Here is a 23677-nt window from a genome sequence, read left to right on the forward strand (position 1 = left end):
TGCAGAGGGTAGTTTGTCCAACTTAAGGCTAAACATTTGTATAATGTTCAAAATCAAACCGGAACCAGCTAGAGGGTTTTTAAATCTCTTAACAGTACCTTTTAAAACAGTCTTTCATCGCGTCTTTGTCCGCGTGAGTATTTTCAAATTGTATGTGAGGAAAACCATCGGGCAGAAGTGCGCTCCTTGCTTTGTTGACTGTAAATCCTGTCTTTGAGAATATGCTCTCTGATGGCGTGGAGGTGGATGGGATGCTGTGGATTGTTTTTGAGGCTTCGGACAGCTTTGGGTATTCCTGCTCGTTCGTTTGGCCCCGTACAGTTTTTGTGTGGTCCGGTAATCCTTGATCTCACAACCCTCTTCATGAAGCTGCTCCTCATCTTCATCACTATTTTTTAGGATCAACTGAAGTTTTATTTCCTGACATTTTGAGCTGCCATGAACATAGAAAGATTTAAAGACCAGCTGAGGTACGTCTGCTCCACAGGTCCCGCTAAATGGTCCACCTTTAATTACCAGGGGAGATTTAATTACCACTTAAAGGAGATTTAACACTTCAAGAGCTGTTCTCAGAATTACATTAAATAAGTCTATATTTATATCAATATAGGATATATGAGACACTATTTTTTACGGGAAACAGGAAAATAGTGTAAAATTAGACATTGAGCACCCCCATGGTTTGAATGGAATGATCCACGTTTCATATGCAAATATTCGACTATGAGATTGGCAGTCGACTAAGGCTCGTTAGAACGAATCGTCGAATATTCGACTATTTGGGGTCACCCCTAATTTTTTCTGTAGCAAAGTTTTAAAGTTGTTTTTTTATCAGTAAAACCAAACTGATACATGCACAGCCCAAGATCTGCAAAGAATTGAGAAGTACTGCTCTGTCCACAGGGGGCGCCAAAATCAACATAAACCGAAAGCTCCTCATAGGAGCTTTAAAAATAGATATTTTGAAAATACATACTTTTCAAAGGGCAGCAGCAGCACTTTAGCCAACTTTATTTATAGATAATCACAAAAGTCTGTGCTATGTATAATACCCCTTAAAATCGGAGCCTCAATTGAGACAGAAAAACTTAACTCTAACTCTACTTTTACTATGAACTGCTACACAGTAGCTATATGAGTAGTGGATACAAAATTACATGTAAGTTATCTCAGTGTGGACGATTATGTCATAATATAACAGGCTAATCTCTTTACCTATGTGTAATTATTTTTATTCACTTCACAGTAAAACACGTTTTCTATCTATTTCTGTTGAACTCTTCTGACCTCTTCTGCGTTGGTGCACCTGCTCTCTTTGGATATCTGTTTCTCTCAGTCCAGTCTCTCTCTCTCTCTCTCTCTCTCTCACACACACAGAAACACGTACACACACACAGTGCTCACTATCAGTTTCTTTCCCTCTCTTGCTCACACGAATACTTACACATCTCTCTGCTTCACCCTGGTAGGATTTCTCTCTCTGTAATTACAGGCTTCTTATCTACTTCCTATGTTGCGTGCGGCAGCCATTGGCCTCTACCATTTTAGTGTCACAGATCTTCCGCTGGTTCTCCCTCAAGGAGCCAATGAGGCAGGGACACACAATGTGTTTTGACATGGCCGGACTGGCCAAGTTTGACGGCTGCATGAGACAAATCCGAGAGGCACTAAATTCTGGTGGCAGCTTTTGCTCGAAAGAGGCTATTTGAGTGAAATATTGTGGTGGTGTTGTTGTAGGTGTGAGTTTCAAAAAGAGGGAGTGAGTGAGTGGGGGAGGTGGCGGGGGTAAATCAAGACTGAGAGAAAATGTGGACTCTGGCGTTGCTCAGAGAATGAGTATTTGTGTGTCTCAAGGAGTTGTAAAGTTTGATTTAATTATTCATGTGGAAGCAGTAACATTGCTTCCCAAACCAGCAAATGAAACTCCATCTTGCCAAGGAAACTCACACAGGTCACGGTGACCAATTACTTAATGAAAATGATCAGGTTTCTATTGCGGGCCTGGCCAGAACTTGTTTCCAAATATCCTGCAGCACTTTTCATGTAGCTATAAAACAGAGCGTACATCAGCTTTCTTCCAGTGGTTAGGCAAAGTGTGCCATCGCTGCACTCTTCAGACTCATCAAAACTCAGAATGGCTGAACCAGCTCTGAGAAGAGGATTATTACTTATTAAGAAAGGCTAATGTATGATGTAAAATTTGGCTCCATCTCCATCCACTTGTCTCTTTGGATCAGACTCAACTTCTCTCTCTTTGCCCTAAAACTGTTTTTGTTGTGTATGCTCACACGTTCAAACACTAACTAACTCTTATATAGAGTGTGATTGCTACAAGAGGGTAAAAGGTCTTCTTTAAAGAATACTGATATGTCTGTAGGGTTTTTTCTGTCGTAGTCATTCCTACTTACCATACTGGCTGTATCAACCCATAATTTACTCTATTGTGGGAAACAGGGAGCAATATCTGCAGTTATCATCAATGCATAGAAGTTGATGCCCTCTTTCCTAGTAACATGTACAGGAACAAAGAAAGCTAAGTCATATGCAACAACTGCATCAGAAGTAAGGTTCAAGTTTCTTTCAAGTTTGGACATACACTAAGTGTGATCACAACTCACTGAGCAGCTTGTTGAGTAGGTCCAAAATGGCTGAAATAAAACTCACCTCAGCTCAATTTTACACCTCAGCCAGAATGCTGACTAGGTGATTTCATCAGGTTACTTCTGCAGAGTTCATCTGAGTCTCGTAATGGAAAGCTTGAAAGCCCCTGGTAAAACAAATAAGACACCTATGTTTGGTTTGAATGGGTTTTGCAATCAAATTCAATGTTTTCAAGCTGTAACTGGTAACACATCAATAGTTGAAGTGTTAATTTGCTAAAAAAAGTGAACCCACTTTTGAAAAATAAAAATTAAAACATTAAAAAATGTATTAAAAAAACATATTTTTTCTAATGCTAGCTTTTAGTATGGTCAATAAACTGAGGTTGGGTGGCTTTGACTAAGTCAAAATGACTTTACTAATCAGAGATATCTTGAAAATGTAACTTTATTAGGAATCTCTTTAAAAAAGAAATGTGTTTTTGGAAAATGTATAAAAAACGAGTAATCTGTTTTTGCAAATGAACTGTTCACTTGTAAAAACTGACTTATTCAGCATAAATACTGTTCACTCAATCAAGGGATGTTGAAAATGTTACTGTCCTGACTCAGCGGTTTGAAACATTTTCCCCTGGGAAACTCTTAAAACCTGTCACCTGTTGTTTAAAAATGATGTCAGTGTCATGTTTGAACGATGACTTGGGAGATCTGATTGAATCCTCAGCTCAATTGACAGAATTTGAGGCTTCAGCAGTGCTCGTTTTCTGAATCAAGGGGATATCTGTTGTTTTTTTTTAGTCTTTCAAGTACTAACGCTCTCTTTGTGTTGTTATCCACCAACAACAAAACACTGTCCGGGGACACACAGAGGGAGGACTGTGGAGTGGATTTCGTTGTCCATCTGTTACACTGAAGTCCTGCTAGGAAGGGAATGCCGGCATTGAATACAGTCCATCAGTAACTTTGTCAGTGTAAACATGGACATGTTTTACTCTCGCAATGACTTGGAAAAAACTGAATTTGCCCTTTAATGCAAGTTGCATGTTACGAAATGATAACCCCCCAGCTGGGTGACATTTTTGACCGACATATGATGGACAGTTGTCCGTCCTCTGGCAGCTTCACATCACAACAGAGGCTATTTTTGTGATGATCTCCTTCAGCACCGCGGACAGCTCCGTCTGCGCCCAGCCTCTCTCTGTCTCCATCTAACCTGCTTCTTCTCCTGCCGCTGCTGCTGCTGCTGCTGCAGTGACAGCAAACCTTCTTCGCTATGTTTGAATGAGAGCATGCAACAGCATTGAGCATGCTGCAGCTCTGCAAGCAGCTCCCATTCTAAATATTTCTGCCTGGTAATACAAAACCAGGCATATTCTGCTTAATTATTAAATACCATGCAGACGGCTCGAGCTGTGTGGCATGAGGTAATCGCTGCAGTCCGGTTTGTTAAAGGCTTCTTTCAGTGTGCCAACAAGTGGGAATTTCGGAAATAGACATCAAGAGCGTGCCTCTTGTCCCTTCCATGATTTTAAAAATGCTGACACTTTATGAGCATCAATTCAGAAGGGATGTAATCATTAAGAGTTGATCATAAACTATAGAGACGTGCAGATATATTATTTGACAGGCCTATGGATCGGTTCAGGTGACGTAGCAGTTAAAGTGATTTGTGATTATGCAGGGTGGTTATGGCAACATTGACAAAGTCGATCTATTGGCTCCACAGTGGATTAAGATGATCGACCATGTGAGCGGGATTTAAACACCTTTCTACCCCTTGCATAATCCCGTTCTTGTCATATCCTAACAGCCTTCAGGAGTGATCGATCCGCTGCAACCTGTGCGCAGAGCAGGCGATGGAGCGATATTCAGGCGAAGGCGGCGTTGTGGCTGTACGGTGACGTTTTAAGGCAGGTCCTGGTCAAACCTACCAATGATACAAGTCGCTCCTATTCTGCTGGGACTGATCGTAATGAACGGGTGTCGGAGCTCTGCACGCCAAAGGAGCAACCACAGCCAGACGCGGCGATCAAGGGGATGCGGCATCGGTACGCGGGAGCTGTCCATCAGCACCAAACCTCCGACCAAAAGCAAGCAAGCAGCGCGCAGAGCCGAGACCCAGCCGCTCCTGTTTTCAGCCTGCCGCCCCCGCCCTCTTCTCACCACCGAGACCGCGCTCCGACCACCGCCGCTCAGCGCCAGAGCCTCCAGGAGCTCCCGTGTCTGAGCCAGCCCTCCAGGAGACCTGTTCGCAGTGGAGACCCTCTACCTCTGGCGAGCTACGACACCGCCCAGCGACCTTCATACCAAGCCGGTGAACCCAACACCGGGCAACCGGCGCACCTGCAGCAGGATCCCTGGGCCCCGGCCGGCTCTCAGCAGCAGCAGCCGCCGGCGTCGCAGTCAGATAAGCAGCCTGTTTTTCCGAGCTGCCACTGCAGTTTTTCCGAGCAGGAGGCAAGCCTTTCTAAAAACCAGCCCCATCCTGTCGATTCTCTCCCACCGCAGCCCTCCCCACCTTTTCCGCCTCCTATACCTCCGCCACCATCGTCCTCCTCCTCTCTGCTCTTTTCCCGGGTATCTAAACGGGGGGATCGGCTGCGAAGGAGTGCCGATAATTACCAACAGGCGAGCATCGTGGAACGCTGCAGGGGAGGAGGAGGAGCAGGAGGGCAGCGAGACCACAGGCAGTTGTTGCAGCAACAGCAGCAGCAGCAGCAGCAGCAACAGCAACAGCAACAGCACAGTCATTTAAGACTCCAACAGAGGGACCCCTCCCCTGAAGGAATCCGTGCAAACTCACAGAAAGAGCGCTCTTTCAATGTATGTGAGTCAACCGAGGCTAACAGGAGAGCATTTGAGTGTCAGACTCAGGACCTGCAGCAGCAGCAGCAACAGATACCACAATTACGAGCGCAGCAACAGCTTCTGGTTGGGAGCAGCTTGCCGATCAACTACTGCGCCAGCGGCTCAGGAGAGCTATGTAGGACTCACCAGGCTCCTCAGCTGCAACCGCACGAGCAGCAGCAACAGCGGCAGCAGCAGCAGCAGCAGCACGGCGCACTGGGGCTCTGTCCCCAGCGTCCGCAGCACTGTGAGCAGGACCGACACAAGTCTGCGAGGATCTCCGGGCAGGCAGGCGAGCACAGCCGCGAGTCCCGCGTTTCCCCCCCGGTAACACAACAGGCGTACACGGGGAACTCGTCTGCGACTGTCAGCAACAGCAGCAAAGACAGCCCCAACTACGGCTCGAGCTATCACCTGTGGCCAGAGAGCCCGCATAAAGGCGAGGAGCGGATCCGCATCGACCCCCACAAGGTACATTTTGACATTTTCTCCTGCGATATCACATTCATGTTCCTAATAATGACAGAAATACATCCTATGAATGACCACGCCTGTCATATGATTTTGATAAAGCTCATTTGCTCATGTGTACGGCGTGCACGCGCGTTATATGTGTATGTTAAAGAGGAGGAGGGGGGCTTCTCTTTTTTTGGAATCGTCATTCATGTTATTTTGTGAAGCACTGATGTTACAACCTTACATGCAATACAGCGCGTGATGCTTCTTATCCAACCTGGTATGTGTTTCGCGCGAGCACGCACAAACAAACCGCGAACGCGAAGCCTCACGCGCACACACACCTGTTCCATGTTGCAGTGTTGTTTTGAGGAGCTCAGTGAAAATATTCAAACGACGCTCCCCGGCAGCTGAATTAGGAACAAAGCGCGTGTTGTTTCCACAGACACAGGGGTTTATGAGCGGAGGGTTTTTATGATTTGGCTTTCAGACACTGTCACAATGGTTAGCTTTGTAACATTAGGCCTGCACCTGTCCGCGCGAGCTGCTCCTGCCTCTCTTACGTACTTTAAAAGTCACTTTACAGAGATGTACGAGCTGCATGTACTGCTTAGAAAGCTGCCCTGCAGTCAAGTCCTCAACTATGTCATGGACACAGAGTAGAATAGAGAAGCCTATATAGTTTGCTAATAATATACATAAAGGAATTAATCTTGAGGAACAGATTTAAACAAAACATGACGAGGACATGCATGTGTGTTTTTAAATATGACACAAAAGAATAAAACATATGTTGAAGAGCTATTTTAATACAAAGTAAGATGAAATACAGTGATGCCATGTGAGGGAATGAAAGAAGAAAACTGGACATTTTAACTAGGTTTGCTTTCAATTATGTAAATGTAGAGTAAGTGTGTTGCTGCTTTCCAGCCACCCTTACAGCATGTCTCAATAAGATATCTGAGAACATGGGTTTAAGCTTTCATATACTGTTGCTTGATATGTTATGGTTACATAAATGATTGAATTGTTCTTTCTGAGTCTTCAGATTAAGCTTACTGCAATATAGTAGAGAAAACAAGATGCTATAGCTTTACATAGGGGAAATACCCACTTTCTCATAACCTGTCTTCTGAAATGAGAAGTTTAAAAGACAAAACAAGGCTTATGACTGACCAGATGTTATCTGTGTTTTTAAATGGGTATCAGTTTAATCTTTACAATGTTTCCTGCCCCAGAGTTGTCCCTATAGATGCAGTTGATCCGGAGTTTGTACATGATATAAATAGGAAAAGCAAAGGAGCCTCTGATGAGGCTGCAGCATCTAAATAAGTGCACCAAACTGCTCTTTAAAATGCTGCAGATGTTTTTCGGAGCTGAGCTGGTGCCAGTAGCTAAAGGTGGTACACCAAACCACCTTGACTTGACTGTTCTGAACTTGGCTCAATCCTGGAGCATCAGCAGAACAAATAACTGAGGAGAAAGTAAAGTTTACTTTCCCTTGAAGTTGTCACTGAACTGGTCCAAGTTAAAAACACAGAGAGTGAAGCTGAAGCTGACAAGTTAAGAATAGTGGAACTCCCAAAAATACATGTCCGAAGTTAAATAACCAAAGGTAAAATAACAGAAATATTTGTTATGTATACTGCTCCAGTCTGAGGGCTTTGTCCATCTGCGTATTCAATGCAGCATAGAGGAATTCAGCACAGGGGGTTGGATATTAAAACCTTTAAGTAGTCAGAACTACTGATTAAGTAACTATACATGAAAAAATTAGCATATAAAATGTTATATGTCAAGACTGCAATGGTATAGGTGACACCATTTATTAATGAAATACACTTTTTTTTTTAAATATTTGGTGCAAAATGTCACCACAAAGTCTTTTTTTAGGTCTAATTTATCACTGTTAGCTGTGACAAGGAGCAAACCTGCCTTTTAAATCCATTCTGATTAAGATGGGAAGATTTTATTTGGCTTCTCCAAACTGTTATTGCTTATCTCTGATGGCTGATGCAACGAAAAGCTGGAAAATAGTCTGAAAATGTCAGTATGAAGCAGGATACCAGTCATTACGACAACATCCTCAGATACTGTTACAGAGTAATGAATAAATTGACAACTGAGAGCTGCAAGACAACTTTTGACACTCTGACAAATAATCAAATGGCAAGTTAAATCCTTTGTAAGCAAAATAAAAAACATTTCCTATACAAGCAGTACTTGAAATAGGAAATCTGAAAGGGAAACCAATCTTCAAAGATCTCCCCTGACAGACTCTTGCTAAGTATCAAACCTTTTCCACTCGCTCTGATCCAAGTATTTTGATCTGGCCAGACACGCTTATCCAGTCAGGGATATTTGTGGGATCGTGGTTACATCGTATTGAGCGGCCCTCAATGAAACAGCCTCCCCTTTTGAAATCCCTTAAACAAAACACTTGTGACAGAACAAGCCTGATAAAGTGTATACGATTACAGCACAACCTGAAACCTGATCGCCCACCCACTGAACTGATGGTAGCTCGTACGATATTGTGTCCTGCCTCAGTAACATTGTGCTTTGAAAGGTGCGCTGCTGCTTCTATTGTGATCGGTTGTGTAAGTACTCTAATGCTGCCACTTACTGCCGGACTGATAACTCTAAAGAGACTCTGTTGTACATAAACATGGGGGATTGGATCTTGTGTTCAGAAGACACAGACGCTGGGGTTTATAGAAACTTGTAATCAATTATTCACGGTATGCTTAGAAACAGCAGTCTGTCGATTATTTGTATGAATTAAGGAAAAGTTAAATTTTTTGGTAATGCCTTGATTTGCTTTGTTTTGATTGTTAGATAAGAAGATTTAAATGTCAAAATATTCCTTTAATTTATCAAGTGTTAAACCTCTTTACAGTTAGGTGCCCAATTTGACTTATTTGTGTATTTGATTTTGTTAAATTCGTTAGATACTTAAAAAAAAAAAAATCAGGATTAAGTTTGAAATCCTCTCATTTGAGAGGGTTTTTTATTAATACTGAAATTATTCATCCGTTTTTTAATTGAACAAAGACCACTGGTGAATTATAACTTGTTGCAGCACAAAATTTTGATCAACATATCAACAGGTATAAATTACCAGAAAATCCTCAGAATAATGAGGCTTTTAGTCTTATATTTACTTGAAAATATCCTGAATAAATCAGTTTTCCCGTGTTTTTTTTTATAATACATAACTGTCAAATGAAGTAGCTGAGACTGTAAGGTGATTTAGGTCATTTGCTGCATAGCTTCTTCTCATTTGTTGCAGATTTATCATTTCATAACTCAATAAAATTGCACTTGAAGACAAGGACGAATGTAGAGAAGAGATCAGGGGTCAAAGGTACAAAAAAGTTACAAAAATATTCATAGCCGTAGACCGTCTGTTCTCCTGTCACATCACCCATGTTTGTTGGGCGCTCTGGGCCTGTACGCTACTTTGTTGTATCTGTGTGTGTGTGTGTGAGTGTGTGTGTGTGTCAGACGAGTTGCCAGCCCACCTTTCTGGAGAACATAAGGTTATGTGTGTCATTGCAGAATGGATGGCTTGAAAGAGGAGAAGAGCCATTATAGCAGATCCTTTTGTGCAGATGCTGCCAAACTGCGGTCCAACACGTGTATCATCAGCCTATATGATCTGAGAAAGGTCAACACGGTGTTCATCAAAGTGGCACCTGCGACCAACTTAGTGTCTGTGAGATGCTGGCTGCAGAATTTAGCACTGGTCTAGTCTGCCTTTTGATATCTGAATGGTAGAACCTTGCTGTATTCAGCAGAAAATTAGAGAGAACTTTTTAAATCTGGCTTTTAATTTGGAGCAAAGTTTTGACTAGAGTCCATATGTTACTAGGGATGAGCATGATGGGGGATAACTACTGAGACTGTGCAGTTTAGGTGCATGCTTCTTTATCTAACAACTCCACCGGAAACTTGCAACATGTGCAGCAGTAATGTTTCGTACTAATAATGGCAGTCGTGCTGAAAAATATAATGGGAGCCCAAAGGAGGAAATTTGCGTCAGCTGTAGCCTACTCCAAAGAAGCAAGAAACCTTCTATTAATGGATTCAAAGTGAGAAAAAACAGACAAGTTACTGGATTTAATTGTTCTGGATCCTTGAAATTAAGGGATTCCAGCCTCTGGTTTAGCACAGCTAATATCGGTATCGGCAGATACCAAAGCCCAGGTGCCGATTTCGGGACCTAAAAAGTAGGATCGGTGCATCCCTATATGTTACCCTTTTTTATTTCTTTTTGGTGTTATTTTGTCAGGACTAACATTTGAACAGAGGCAGGGCTGACGACAGAGGAGGAAACTGGGGAATGAAATGCTATAAAGGGCCCCGAGCTTGGATCAAACCTAGGCAACCTGCTTTGAAACTTTACCCTCTGTACATGGGGCACCTGACTTAACCGCTCAGCACATTTGTATGAAATGTGCTGCCTAAATGACGTCATATAGGAAGTACCATGACTTTGAGCAGCAACATAAGTCTAAAAGCAGGAAAAAATGTCACCTGTTTCTGTGAATACTTCCAGTACTGCTGCTTTGTCGAGCGTCTTGTTCAGCCATTCCTCTTCTCCTGTTTTCTCCCCTCAGTGTTCAGTTTTCCTATAACAGAAATTATTTATTTTCAGGGCAGTTCTCTTGTTTTTAAAAGCTTCTCAGCTGTCTAAACTAAGGAAAATGTTGAGGTAATTTGGCTGCCGGCTCTCTTTAAAAATCTACTTCATCTTATCATTTGTGTTGTTTATGTAATATCACTGAGATTACTTCCAATGCTTGAGCTTTGGAACAATTGATGTTGACATATGCTTTTACAGTGCTCTGATTTAGTATACTTACCCCTGCCAAGAGAAACATTATGTTGATTTAAACTTTCTCCATCGGTCATCTCTGCTGCTGTTACAGAGGCCTACGCTTGTTTTCCTCTCATTAGGGCGCCCATGTTTCCACTGCCTCCTATGTGTGTGTGTTTAAGCGTCTCTCTGTGTGTGTGTGTGTGTGTGTGTGTGTGTGTGTGTGAGGGCAGCCAACACCTTGAAAGTAAACACACCGCGCTTTAAAATACTGAAATGTCAGACAAGGGGCAGATCCTTTAGTTCACATCCTCTGTGTGTGATGAAGGAGTGGCACTGCTGTAGATCTGTGATAAGGCAAAACAATCGCACTCAGAGAGGTAGGTAAGTGCTGTGTGAGGCACTCAATTTGGGCTGCAGCTGGCGACACACGGGCTGTAAGTATGAACATGAAGCTCTTTTAATAATTGATCGCTGTTTTCCCTATTTTTTTTTCTTTTTTCTTTTAGTCGGCTGTGTTTAAGTGCTACGCTGCGCTCACTGCTCTGAAATAGATTTGTGTTACCATGTGTGTTGCTATGGAGAGATCAGCCTGGTATTGTGTAGCTGTCTCTCTTTCTCTTTCCTCTCTCTCCTCCTTCTCTCTCTTTCTATCTCTCTCTGTCGGGTGTTGAGTTTGGTCAAGGAAACATGTGCAGAACAAGACTATCTTTTGGATTAAGGTTCTTCTTTTTATCAAACACACACACAAAGGGCTTGCACATGCTCCACATACACACAACGAAGGGTAACCCACACACACACACACACACACACACAAACACTGGTGTTACTGTAAGTGGTTCAAACAGTGCTCCACTTGATGTAGTTCATTCCCTTTGCGTTTCATTTGAGTGAGCCTGCACAAGGAGAAGTGTATTGAATTACTTGCAGTCCAGTTGAACACAAAGAGTGGAAAGAAAGCGTGTTGGGGGTTTCCTCGCCGCTTACTAACTTACTCGGCGGGTGGAGGCACAGCATGGCAGATGTTTTCGCTCTGCCAGCAGTTGATGCAATTTGTAACCCGACTGCTCGACCTCTCATGATGTTTCCCTTTCCTAATGCGTGTTGTAACTTACACTTTTTTTTTTCTCTTCGCTCCCGTGCTAGCATGCCAAGTCCTTACTGTGGCTCTTAGCTTAATAAACGGCCACAGTTCATTTATATGGTAATTCCTGCGAGATGTTAGCCAAGAGATGCCAGGCACATAATGTATCACCACAATGCATATGCTTTATGGCTAATTAGGTTATTGATCTGAGCCCGTTCCTGCGTTAGGGCGTGATCACAACTCAAAAGGGTATGTGAGTATGAGTAATGCAGCTGTAAGCAAATATTTTTCGTTCATTACAACGCCGGAGAGATTGAGACGTGCAATGATGGCTTCACGCACGTGTAATGGGGGCAGGTGTTTGCGCGTGCGTGAGGTCTCTGCGTATCTGGAAACACAGTCGATGTGTGAGCTATTATTTCAACACTGCCTGCTGGTTGTTTGTGAATGTTTGTTAAACACAGTATTTGGTGGGACAGCAGAGTGCAGACACGAGATGTGAGAGATGTGTGATTTCATCATTCTTCGCTCGCACAATCGACAAACGCTTTCGCTTGCAGCCCGCGCGTGAAATATGCAAGTTTGGAAAGCTGCTCCTGCCATTGTTAAACTCCATACGGAGAGTATAGGCTGTGTGTGCATACATGTGTGTGTGTTTTTCCCCACTGCTCTGCCACTCCATTTCTCCTCTTTCTCATCAGGTCTTTACGCCCTCAGGTCGGAGTTTGACTGCTGATCCCCTGAGCTGCCGTACTACTTAATTTACAGCACATGATACATAACAGTTCTGCTGTAAAACTCAATCACAGCCTCCTCCGGCCACTGATAAATATTCAACAAGGAACAAAAAGCCTTAGCTGAACCGCATCTCGTCAGATCTGCTCTGCCTTCAGCTGTTTATGGAAAAAGCAAGAACAATTTGTTACCTTTATATAAACAAAGATGCTTCTATGGGAATTAGAATTTAGCCCAGCCTTTAATCTGGAGGCCTGTGTGTGTATGTGTGTGTGCTAATATATACAAATTACTGAATGCATATGTTTGTTACGCTATCCCCAGTCTTAGTGGCTCTTCTCCAACATGCAAGCTTCACAAATTGAAACAGAAGATGAGTTGAATGAAGCTGCTTTCCCTCAGCTTTACGCCCCACCCCCCTCCCCACCCTTTCGTCACCTCAGATCACCTTGCTGGAGAGTAAAAAGGAGCTATCATGTATATGCAGCAGCAACAGGGTCTGCTGAGGTTAACTACAGGCAATTTAAGCTGCAAGGAAAACATCATCTGTTCCACCGGGCATTCTGGTACGTGTGTGTATGTTCTGCTGCACATAATTTATGTTCGGTGCATGTATCCACGTTTATTTGTACCTGTGTTTGTGTGAAAGGGAAGAAGAGAGAGCAAGGGTGAGTGAATGAGTGGGAGGATAGCGTTAGTATATGATTATCGTGTGGGTGCCACAGTGTTATCTTTACATGCTAAAGGTCACATTAACTCTATGGCAGCTTGTAGTCATGAGGAAGCCCCCGTTTCTTCTTCCTGCTCTGTATCTGCGCACTGTAGTGTTCACAAATGCTTAATTATGCATCTGCAGGCCTGTTTACAAGGAGTGAGCGTATGTGTGAACGAGTGTGAACAATATGCATGTGTTTTCAGAGGTGTCAATAAAAAACACTGCTTTTATTACAATATGTGAAAGTTATTTTTATTTATTTATTCAGTGTTGCACAAGGTTGACATGAGATGAGTGTGGCGCATCGTTTCTTCCCTGTGTTTTTCTCTGTCTTATGTCAGTGGTTGGTGTGTGGCTCCTTCATACAGCTGCTCCAGCCTCCATTATCGCTTTCCCTCCAACTGTTAACCCCTTAATGGGCCGCGATCACACTGTGCGCTCATCCCCTTTTGTTGCTGCCATTTTCTTTTTAACCCTTTTCACCAACAATGCTGCCTTCCATCTCTGCCTTCCCCTTTCACCGAGAGTCACAATCACTCATCCTCGCTCCTTCTTCACTGTCAGTCTGGAGGGAAAACGACTTTAAAATAGAACCAATTTACACTAAAGGGCCCAGGGGGCATTAGAAAACCTCAGCTCTTAATTTCATAAGCAGGAAAAAAAAATCACAGCTGCAGGCTGTTAGCACAACTTTTATCATGTGAGATGGAATAGACGGGCATGAAAGACAGCTACTCTTTACTGTATATAGTACAGTGTGGGGTCTGATTATGGTTCACCTGCCTCAAAACAAGGTTACATCCGGTGCAGTCAAGTACAGTAGGTTTGTGATCAGTGTGTGTGTGTGTGTGTGTGTGTGTGTGTGTGTGCGTGTGTGTGCTAGGTTTCCTCTGAAAGCATCTGTAGGTGAATACAAATGTTCTTCCTTTCAGTTCACCAGGGGAAAGCAGGGTTTAAAGCCAGATAAGGATATTCATTTAGCTAGAGTCTATGGAAGACCACTGCTCAGTGCTCCTGTGCTCTGCAGACAGGAGCAGGGTGATATACAGGGAAGGAGGACAGGAAAATATCTTCTTGTTTCATCTAGTCACTGTTTCAGTCCTTTTATTAAATTAAATAGCAAACATATTCCCTAGAGTGGAAAGTCCACATGCGATCAGCAACAGTGCCGTAACAAAGCTCTGCCATCAGTACACATTGTACTTTTATACTGAATCTGTTACAACGTTATATTGCTGTCCGAATGTGTGGTTTTACATTGCGTTACAGCATTGCAGAAGCACAAGAGGCATGACGTGTAAACACACAGCAGGAGCTTTACACACTCACACACCCGCACACACATCCATCACTATTCCAACCTGCTGGCCTCACAGTTTCACAGTAATCCTGTCTCTGGCCAGTAACACCTCTGTTACTACCTCTGATGTCGGCACAGTAGCAAGAAGACTTGGTCCCACCAGCTCACCTCAGGGACATTAACAGTGAAGGCGAGACGTTGCAGGGTTGCAAACGATCCCGCCTTGGACTTGTAATAGAAAAGGCTTAAATGGCTTTGGAATTTAAATCAAGATGAATAGCATGTTGATATAAAATCAGAGAAAACCTCTCAAACCTATGCAGCAAGTGCTAAAACTGCAATTCCATGGGTGGCCACTTGAGGCTGGTTACAAAAACTCAAGAGACCACATTTGAGCCTATAACATAGACTGTATAAAATATGGACGTAGTATCCGTGACGTCAGATATTGAGATAAAGAGTCTTTCAATGAGACGCACAGCTGACTGCGGGAACACTAGCTGTTGGCTAGGAGGCTCAAAGCCCGCCTCTTTACGTCACAATCACTCGACAGCAGCAATATGGCTGCTGATGATGATTGGCCTCAAAACAGCGCTTCAGAAACAGATGGGTGACGTCACGGATACTAAGTCCATATTTTATACAGTCTATGGTCTTTACATTGACTTAACAAATAATTCACTCTTAGATGATTTTGTTAGTGTTTGGTTTGAACACAACACAACACAACACAACACAACACAACACAACACAACACAACACAACACAACCATCAAATTGGCAAAATAAAAGACTAAGAGCAAAGAGGCTTTACAGCACCATCAACTGAAAAAATAAAGCTGTGAAGTTTGGTAAGCGTATGTATCATGCAAGTTTTGTGTTAACGAGGAATAATCGCGGTTTATAGGAGTGATACTATTTCAAACTCCTTCTAAGGGGCTTAATCTTATCCACATCTAGTTTGGTCTGCCTATGACTCCATTATTCACTGATGCTAAAAACATACATGTTCATCATTTGTTTTTAAAATTGCTGTATCCTTTGAGAGAGTTCTCTTTAACCCAGAACTGTCCCTCAGATTCCTCGCTCTGCTCCTTCATCCTCTAGCGTCTCCGGTTGGCTTGTGTCCCCGCTACTGTCATAAATCTGAACCAGGATGTTTCCAGGCAACTCTCCAGTCAATCTTTACTGAGTTTGTTGCTCTATTGATCTGTCCAGTGCTATAGGTTGTCCTGGCTCCTCTCTCTCAGCTATCGATGTTTTCGCCTCGGGGAAAGAAAGAAACTGCCTCCACCTGAATTTACCGAGGGCTCGTTTTCAAATGACTTACAATCACCTCACGATGAAAATAGAAGTTGTCAGGCGGTGGCGTTTTTATACTGATACTGTTGTCAGATCTGTGGTTTGATACGAGGCAGAGGTTGTGGGATTGCAATGCGGGTTATGGAGAACTTAAGGGTGATAATCTCTGTGAGGAATATATGGTCTCTGTGGGATGTGAAATAGCCGCTCGGGGATCTGTCTCCTAATGAAGATGCCTTAGTCTTCTGGGTCCACATAGACTGAGCGATATTTCAAGCTTGTGTGTGTCCGACCACATGCGTTATTGGTCGTTTTGATAAGTGGGAGGAAGTACTGGTATGAGAGGCTGCTCAGGTCATAAATCATACTTGTGCACACAACATTGTAAAGTTACATAATGTTACACCACACTCTCCTACACACTGCTATGAAAGCTTATGGAAGTAGCCACAGAATACTACATATACACCGCACAGATACTCCTGCTAGACTCTCCTGCATGAGAGAATTATTGTACACTGGAATGACAGTGGAGGGCACCTACATGACAGGAATGTACACCAAAGTGGATAAAGTCACAGTCTCCTCTGCAACAGTTTGTCATAATTGTATCACTTTCAGATTTTTTGCATAACATGGCAACAATGTGTGTGTGCAGGGAAGTTTTTATTCAGCTCGCAAGTTCAGCAGTTCAACTCACAAAGTTTTGCAGCCTCACTTTTACCATCAGCTTCGTGTTGACTTCATAATTGTAAACAAGTCTGAACCTTGATTCCCTTAATCTAAACCGTACTTGCTTTACCTTCCATCAGTGCAATGTTTTCTTTTAGCTTTCTACCCACACCTGTACAACTTTGATCATACATACAGGCGCCAGAGGGAAACACAAATAAAAGGCAGTTTTGCTTGTAGTAGAAATGTGTCTTCAAAAGAAGCAAACAATTTGCTGTTGCTAAAAATACGTTTTGTGTGACGTCGCACTGCTTTCAGCTATTCCTGAAATTCTGTAGTTCATCAGAAGAAAATGAAAGATCGTGAATAAAGGAAAGACTTTCAACTTTGTTACAAAGAATTCCCCTAAAGCAGTCCTGGGAATTTTACGGCCTCCGGGCCACATCCGACCCTTTGGCTGTCCCTGACTGGCTCGCGTGAGGTTAATGGGTGATCAGATTCAGAAATAAAATGTAAATTAACTAAGCATACACCATGCATCCAATGCCAGTCAAATGCTTTTATTTTGAAGGTAACTTTTTTTGTTGTGATTTACGTGCGGCCGCACGCCCGTCCCGTACGTGCGTGGCAGGTGGCGTGTGAACGTATATGCCGCAAAGCAGTCCGTGATTAACTAAGTAGAGTTTTTAACAAGACATGGACAGCTAAGAATTTATTTTATGAACTCAAAGGTAAAGCTGTGTGCTTAGTTTGTGGAGAACAGATCTCTGTGTTTAAGGATTGCAATTTAAACCACCACTAAGAGACACACAGAGTCGATGTAATGATTGAAATAGTGCAAAGATGTGAACTTTTTCAAATCTGTAAATACTTATGAAAGAGTGTTACAATATTGATATTTACAAAATGCCTGTTTTCATGATACCTCAAATGTTTTGAGTTTCTAGTCAAAACCAAAAAAATCACTGCTTTTAATAAACAGCTATAATTTATATTGAGCAGAGTTGAGTTCAGTTTTGTGTCCAGCCCTCCTAAACAGTCCCTGTCCCTCATGTGGCCCCTTGGGAAAATGAATTGCCCACCTCTGCCTTAAAGTAACAGTACGGACAAAACTGACCTCAGAGTTGTTACAATACAACCAACTAGCCTTTTCACCCATTTGGCAACATTATTTCTTGTTTTGATAGCAGAGATGCTTTTATTTTGCAAGGACGCAAAAGTAATTTCCAATCAACTGTCAAAACTTCTGGATGTGTTTGCACTATAACCCTGCAGAGAGATGAACTCTTGAGTGAGTGAGAGAGAAAGAAAGATAGTTTGCTAGTTTCTCCATAGAAGTCAACAATTTCTGAAAATAAAAATGTTAAAATGGTCAGAATGGCGCACTGCCCAGTTGAAGAAATTGATACTGTTCATTAATTTTCAACTGTCTAGCAAAGAACTGTAATATCCTGATGTTCTGCTTTAGTAGTCCAATATTAATGCTGATCTGACATTAGATGATTTAGAAGTCTGCAGAAATGTTGGCTTGGCGCTGAACTGGAGCTGCTGGTGCCACAAAACATATATTCTGGTGACACAGTTTAGGCATTGAGATATTTCTAGTGCATTAAAATTAATTCCAATGACGTTAATTCGCTGAAAAAAATAACTACCATTTGAAAACAGGTTGTAACTCTCTGTGAAAGGGTTGATGAGAGTCACTTATAATCAGAGTTTATCAATCTTGCATCCCGATGGACTTAATGCCTGAAACACCTCTCGGTTTGTGTTGAAATGTATCAAGGGCTGCGTCTACCCCTTTAAGGGGGTTTGTTGCTCATGTCTGTATTTGGTGGCTGGATAAAAAGTGGAATAATCTATCAAGAACGGGTTATGTGGATTAGATCCGGACAGGGTGTGCAGGATCCTGACACAATATGTCCTTGAAGGGGAAGTGTCTTGCACACCATGTCAGGATTCTAACATAGACTGTATAAAATATGGACGTAGTATCTGTGACGTCACCCATCTGTTTCTGAAGCGCTGTTTTGAGGCCAATCGTCTGCGGCAGTCATATTGCTGCTGTCAAGTGATTGTGACGTAAAGAGGCGGGCTTTGAGCCTCCTAGTCAACAGCTGCAGTGTTCCCGCCTCTCAATCAAGTCAGCTGTGCCTCTCATTGGAAGACTCATAATCTCAATATCTCTACAATTGCTGCGTTAGAAAAAAATTCACCCCCCTACAGTGTGTGCCGATCGAGAAAAGAGCTATCCAGACTACACTCCTCTTTTGTACCAGGCTGTAAACATGTTTATTTCTGCTGTAAAGATCGGCTTTTTAAAATTGGTGTGTATTGGTGTGCTCTAGATGAATTGCAGTTTTTAGCACTTTTGCATTGGGCTCATATTTTTAGAACGGAGGTTGACGCTTGGATTGTAATCACTCGCTCACCATATAGTTTCCGTAGTATTCTGCCAGGGCTACCAATTTTGTCCTCTAAAACCAGAAAGGACAATATTGATATATATAAATATAGATGATCATTTTCTTGTCAAAAGTTTTGACAATAATGGGCGGATCGATTGGATTCAATGGGTATGTTGTTTTACTAACCTCATGCTTTTGGTGATTTCATTATAAATACATCGTATTAGTGCTTATGAAGTGGGACTTTGTAGTGTATTCCTGGATATAAAGAAGAACATCAGTAAACTTTGATGCTCCCAGCTCAGGGCAGGGATTGATTCTCCGGCACGTTGTCACTAAATATGGCTGTCTGATTCCTGCAACTTTTAAATAGATTTACAGACACAAGCTTCCATCAGACATCAGAGATAATGATATCCTCAAGAAGAGCAGGAGGTGGTGAATCAAAAGATAGTTGTTTATGTATGTGTATTGTTAGGATTCCAAGCAGGAGTGTGGATTTTGATAGAACCTTTGCTGTAAGTCTTGAGCACAAGTCTTTCCCAACATTTGTTTAATAAAATGTCAAACACCCAGAAATCCATTTATTTCCTAGAAACATTTCCTGTTGAGTGTGTTTTTAGATGCAGGTTGCTGTGTGATTTTTGGGTGGAATTTACAAAATTTAGAGGTTGTTTTGGTCCTGATTATTTTGCGACAAATTGCCAGCTTCAAAGTTCACTCTGCTAACTGCTCTACCAGGGTAAGTCTATCTATCATGGCCCTGATCTACAAATCACATTTCTAACAACGACTTCCTTTAATTTGTTGGAAATTGAACTTGTTCCTAATGAGGCGGTGGGAGTCCCACAGGGAAAGCAGCCCCCCCATCAGTTCTTTCCCCAATCTCCCCAGGAACTAGTTTATAAGACACACTTTTGCTAGAGCACTCATACTAACCTTGTTGGGTCCTAATTAAAATAGCATTGTGTCTCTGCTGAACAAAGTGTGTTATTAGTCCTAACAATAACACATTCCCACAGGCATGCACCTTCGTCCCGTCTCTCCACAGAGGTTTGGACTTTCTTTTGCTACTTTTTGTTGGTAATCTGTAAAACAAGAGCATGAGTGGAAGAGGAGAGTCATTCCATAGGCCATTTAATATCTCTGTTATCTTTTTTTTAACTTCATGTTGTGGAGACAGATGGAGCATTAGCAACAGAAATAAATCCAATGTTTTTTCCTTTCATACTACAGTAGCTGTTGTATGTTCTCACAACCCCACATTTATCATGCATTATTAACTTGTTTTGAAAGGAGATGTTTTTAGACTTGTCTTTGGCTTTTTAATCTAATCTGAACTCGGTGGTAATATTGTTCTGTTTCTTTGGTTTGGTTCGTGTTCCTCTTTTATCACTCTACAGTGTTCTCGATGTAAAATAAACAAAAAAACGAATTCTGGCCTCATGTTTCAGATGATTCATAGTTGGATTGAATTTGATCTCTGAATGATGCCAACACCAGACCAGTAAAATAATGTAATCTTGTTTGTGGTGTGATTTAATGCTATTACTCCATACTTTAAGCCTGGTTATTTGCCCAAGTAAAGGTTATAGCTTCCCTGAGGCGACTCCACTGCTGAGCATGTTGTTTTTTTTTATAATGTACTGACACAATTTAGTGTCTGCAGATTTTATTGCTACTTTTTATTTTTTGCTTAGCTTTAGGTTCAGGTCTTTTCCCCTCTGGGGATTGGGGTAATGCAAATAATGGTCCTAGAACAATTGCTGTGGTGGTGATGGTGTTGATCATAGCAGTTTGTGTAATTAATTATGAAGTTTCCAATACAGCTGATTCATTTGTTTTACTCCCACAAGATCTCCAACTCCATTCAAAATGATCATTTGAGTTTCAAATACCAAGAACCATTGGATCAAATACCAAAACACTCTGACTGGTGTATCATTGGCACCCTTATTTCAAGTTGCTGTTTGAGATGTTGGATTAACAAGCAGGAAATACCTCCAAACTACTGAGCTTTGGTAGCTAGCTCCCTTCATGCTGCATTAGATGCTGTGATAGGATTACATTATATGACTAATAATAACAAGGAACTGGATGAAGGAAGCTATCGGGTGTCAGGATTGTTGTAGCCTGGGCCAAAGACAGCACAAACTGTTATAAAAAACACCAAAGAAAAGGACAAACGAGACGAAACAGGTCTGTCGGTCTTATACTTCAGATGTGAACAAACTAGCCTGTAGAATATTTGACATAAGATGAGATTCAGGGTACATTACAGTGAAAACAGCATTAGACACCTGCTAGCTAGCAACCTTTTTCCTGTAGCTTTGTAATATTAACTGGAAGTACATGGTACATGACAGCAGTAGCTAGCTTACAAAGTTCACAAAGCTAACTTACACTATGCATGTAGCTTTAAAGTTCTGTTATTTTGGGCATTTTTGCCTTTCTTGGATAGGACAACTGGAGAAAGACAGGAAATGAGGAGAGTAGAGAGTGGGGGAAGACATGCAGTTAATGGTAGAGGTCGAGGGTTGAACCTGCGACTGCTGCAACGGGGGCTATAACCTCTGCACTTGGACCGCTAGGAGAGTGGCACCCATAGACTGTATAAATATGGACGTAGAATCAGTGATGTCACCCATCTGTTTCTGAAGCGCTGTTTTGAGGCAAATCTTCGGCAGCGGCAGACATATTGCTGCTGTCGAGCAATTGTGACGCAGGCTTTCAGTCTCCTAGCCAACAGCTAGTGTTCCTGCCTGTCAATCAAGTCAGCTGTGAATCTCATTGGAAGACTCGTAATGTAAGTATCTTTGAAATTGCTGCATTAGAAAAAAATTCACCCCACTATAGTGTGTGCCGATCGAGAAATGAGCTATCCAGACTACACTCATCTTTTGTACCAGGCTGTAAACATGTTTATTTCTGCTGTAAAGATCGGCTTTTTTATGAATTGGTGTGTATGTGGTTTCCGGTACTTCCGGAGCCAGCCTCAAGCGGCTCCTCGATGAACTGCAGTTTGTAGCACTCCCACATTGGAATCATATTTTTAGACCGGAGATTGCTGCTTGGTGGCACCCCAACACATCTCCATACTAGCATCCTCATGGCTGGATTAAACAGTCTGCGATCGTTGTCACCATGAACATTAACTTCCCATTTTTCTTATCAACGCCAAAAGTGAAAACGCTAAACAAACTCCACTTCTCTAGTCCTCTGACCACTCCAAGCACTTTCATACATGTGACATTCACCATTTCATTCACTGAAAGCAGTGGCTGCTCAAGTGCCCAACAGTTCACCACTACCAATCACATCACACACACACTTACACACAGCTGGCAATGCCTTAAGGGGCAACTTGGGGTTGAGTGTCTTGCATACTTTGGCATGTACACTGGAGAGAGCTGGGGATGAAACCACCAACCTTTGGATAGAGAGATGACTCACACTGAGCCACAGCCAAGTAACAGTACGACATGGTCCATAATCAGCCGAGTAGTAAAAACTTATTGTATTCCCTGAATCAGTGAGTTCGTCATAGTTACTCCTACACTGGAAACTATTGTAGTAACATTTCTTTCTGTTGTTCCAAACATTTAATCAAATCCCCCGAGCAGTGAAGGTTATTGATCATCTCCATTTGCATACCTGGAATTAAATTCCAGCGACATGATGCATGTCCTTGTGGTTTCCTTCTTATTGTCAGACTCTGGGACAATTGTCAGTATCCATGTTTTTTGAGACCGCATGATATCTCAATATTCGCCAGGTTTTCCAACAATGCATAGATCATGATCATAGGGGCATCCACGTAAAGAACAGTGATGACATTGTACTGCTGAAAGGAATCTTTGAGGACTTCAAACTGATGTTGGGCCTTGAAGAGGTCAGAGTGATCAGACTAAGAACAACTAAATACCATAGACTGTATAAATAATGGATGTAGTTTTCGTCCAATCGACGGAGGCAGCCATATTGGAAATGCGGAAGTCAACTAGGCATAGTGTGACATAAAGGGGCGGGGTTTGAGCCTCCTAGCCAACAGCTATGTGTTCCTGTCCGGGAGTCAAGTCAATCATGTCCTTATTTGGGCAAAAACTCGTAATCTTAATATCTTCTGAACCATCGCGTTAGAAAGAAATTCATCCCCCGTACAGTGTGTGCTGATAGAGAAATGAGCTCATTGCAAGCAGATGCTCAATGAATTGCAGTTTATAAAACTTCCACATGGGCTTCATAGTTTGAGACCAGAGGTTGCCGCTTGCTAAATACAGACTAGATTTGGAATGACTGGAATTAATTTTTGGGGCTTAAAACTCCCCTAGCCCTTTCTCGTGCTGCCTCTTAAACATATATCATATATGTCTTGTTTGCATTAGCTCAGCACTTATAATGAGGGTTTTTACACTTAAGATGTGGAGCTGCAGCCTCTGGTTTCCTCGGTTTTTGCCAGTGTTGAGTGATGTTCCACATGCTGGTCAGGGATGTTCGGAGGAGCCCTGAAGCCTGCTGGCCTGTCAAAGAAATGTGACAGTGTCCTGTGTGCAGGGACAAACTGGAGAGTGTAGCCTGCAGCTCTCAATCACTCCGGGGGCTGGCAGAGACACCCACAGGGAGCTGTCTACTCTCTCTTTCATTTATCTCTTTCTCTTTTACTCCCTCTATCTTTCATGTTTCCTCACTTTCTAGAGCTCTAGCCTATTTGGTCCCTTGTCCCTCTTTTT

The 23677-nt window shown here is 42.4% G+C and overlaps 1 protein-coding gene across 1 annotated transcript in view; it reads left to right on the top strand.

The window, feature by feature from the left end:
• The first annotated feature begins 4557 nt into the window (after positions 1 to 4557).
• kcnn1a (potassium intermediate/small conductance calcium-activated channel, subfamily N, member 1a) overlaps positions 4558 to 23677 on the top strand; it is a 62462-nt gene continuing 43342 nt past the window's right edge. The window contains exon 1 of the mRNA XM_034703796.1: positions 4558 to 5918. Coding sequence (XP_034559687.1) covers positions 4638 to 5918 — 1281 coding nt within the window. The 5' untranslated portion in view covers positions 4558 to 4637. The remainder of the gene's footprint in view (positions 5919 to 23677) is intronic.

Source organism: Notolabrus celidotus, chromosome 15, assembly GCF_009762535.1.
Source record: "Notolabrus celidotus isolate fNotCel1 chromosome 15, fNotCel1.pri, whole genome shotgun sequence".
Taxonomy (NCBI): domain Eukaryota; kingdom Metazoa; phylum Chordata; class Actinopteri; order Labriformes; family Labridae; genus Notolabrus; species Notolabrus celidotus.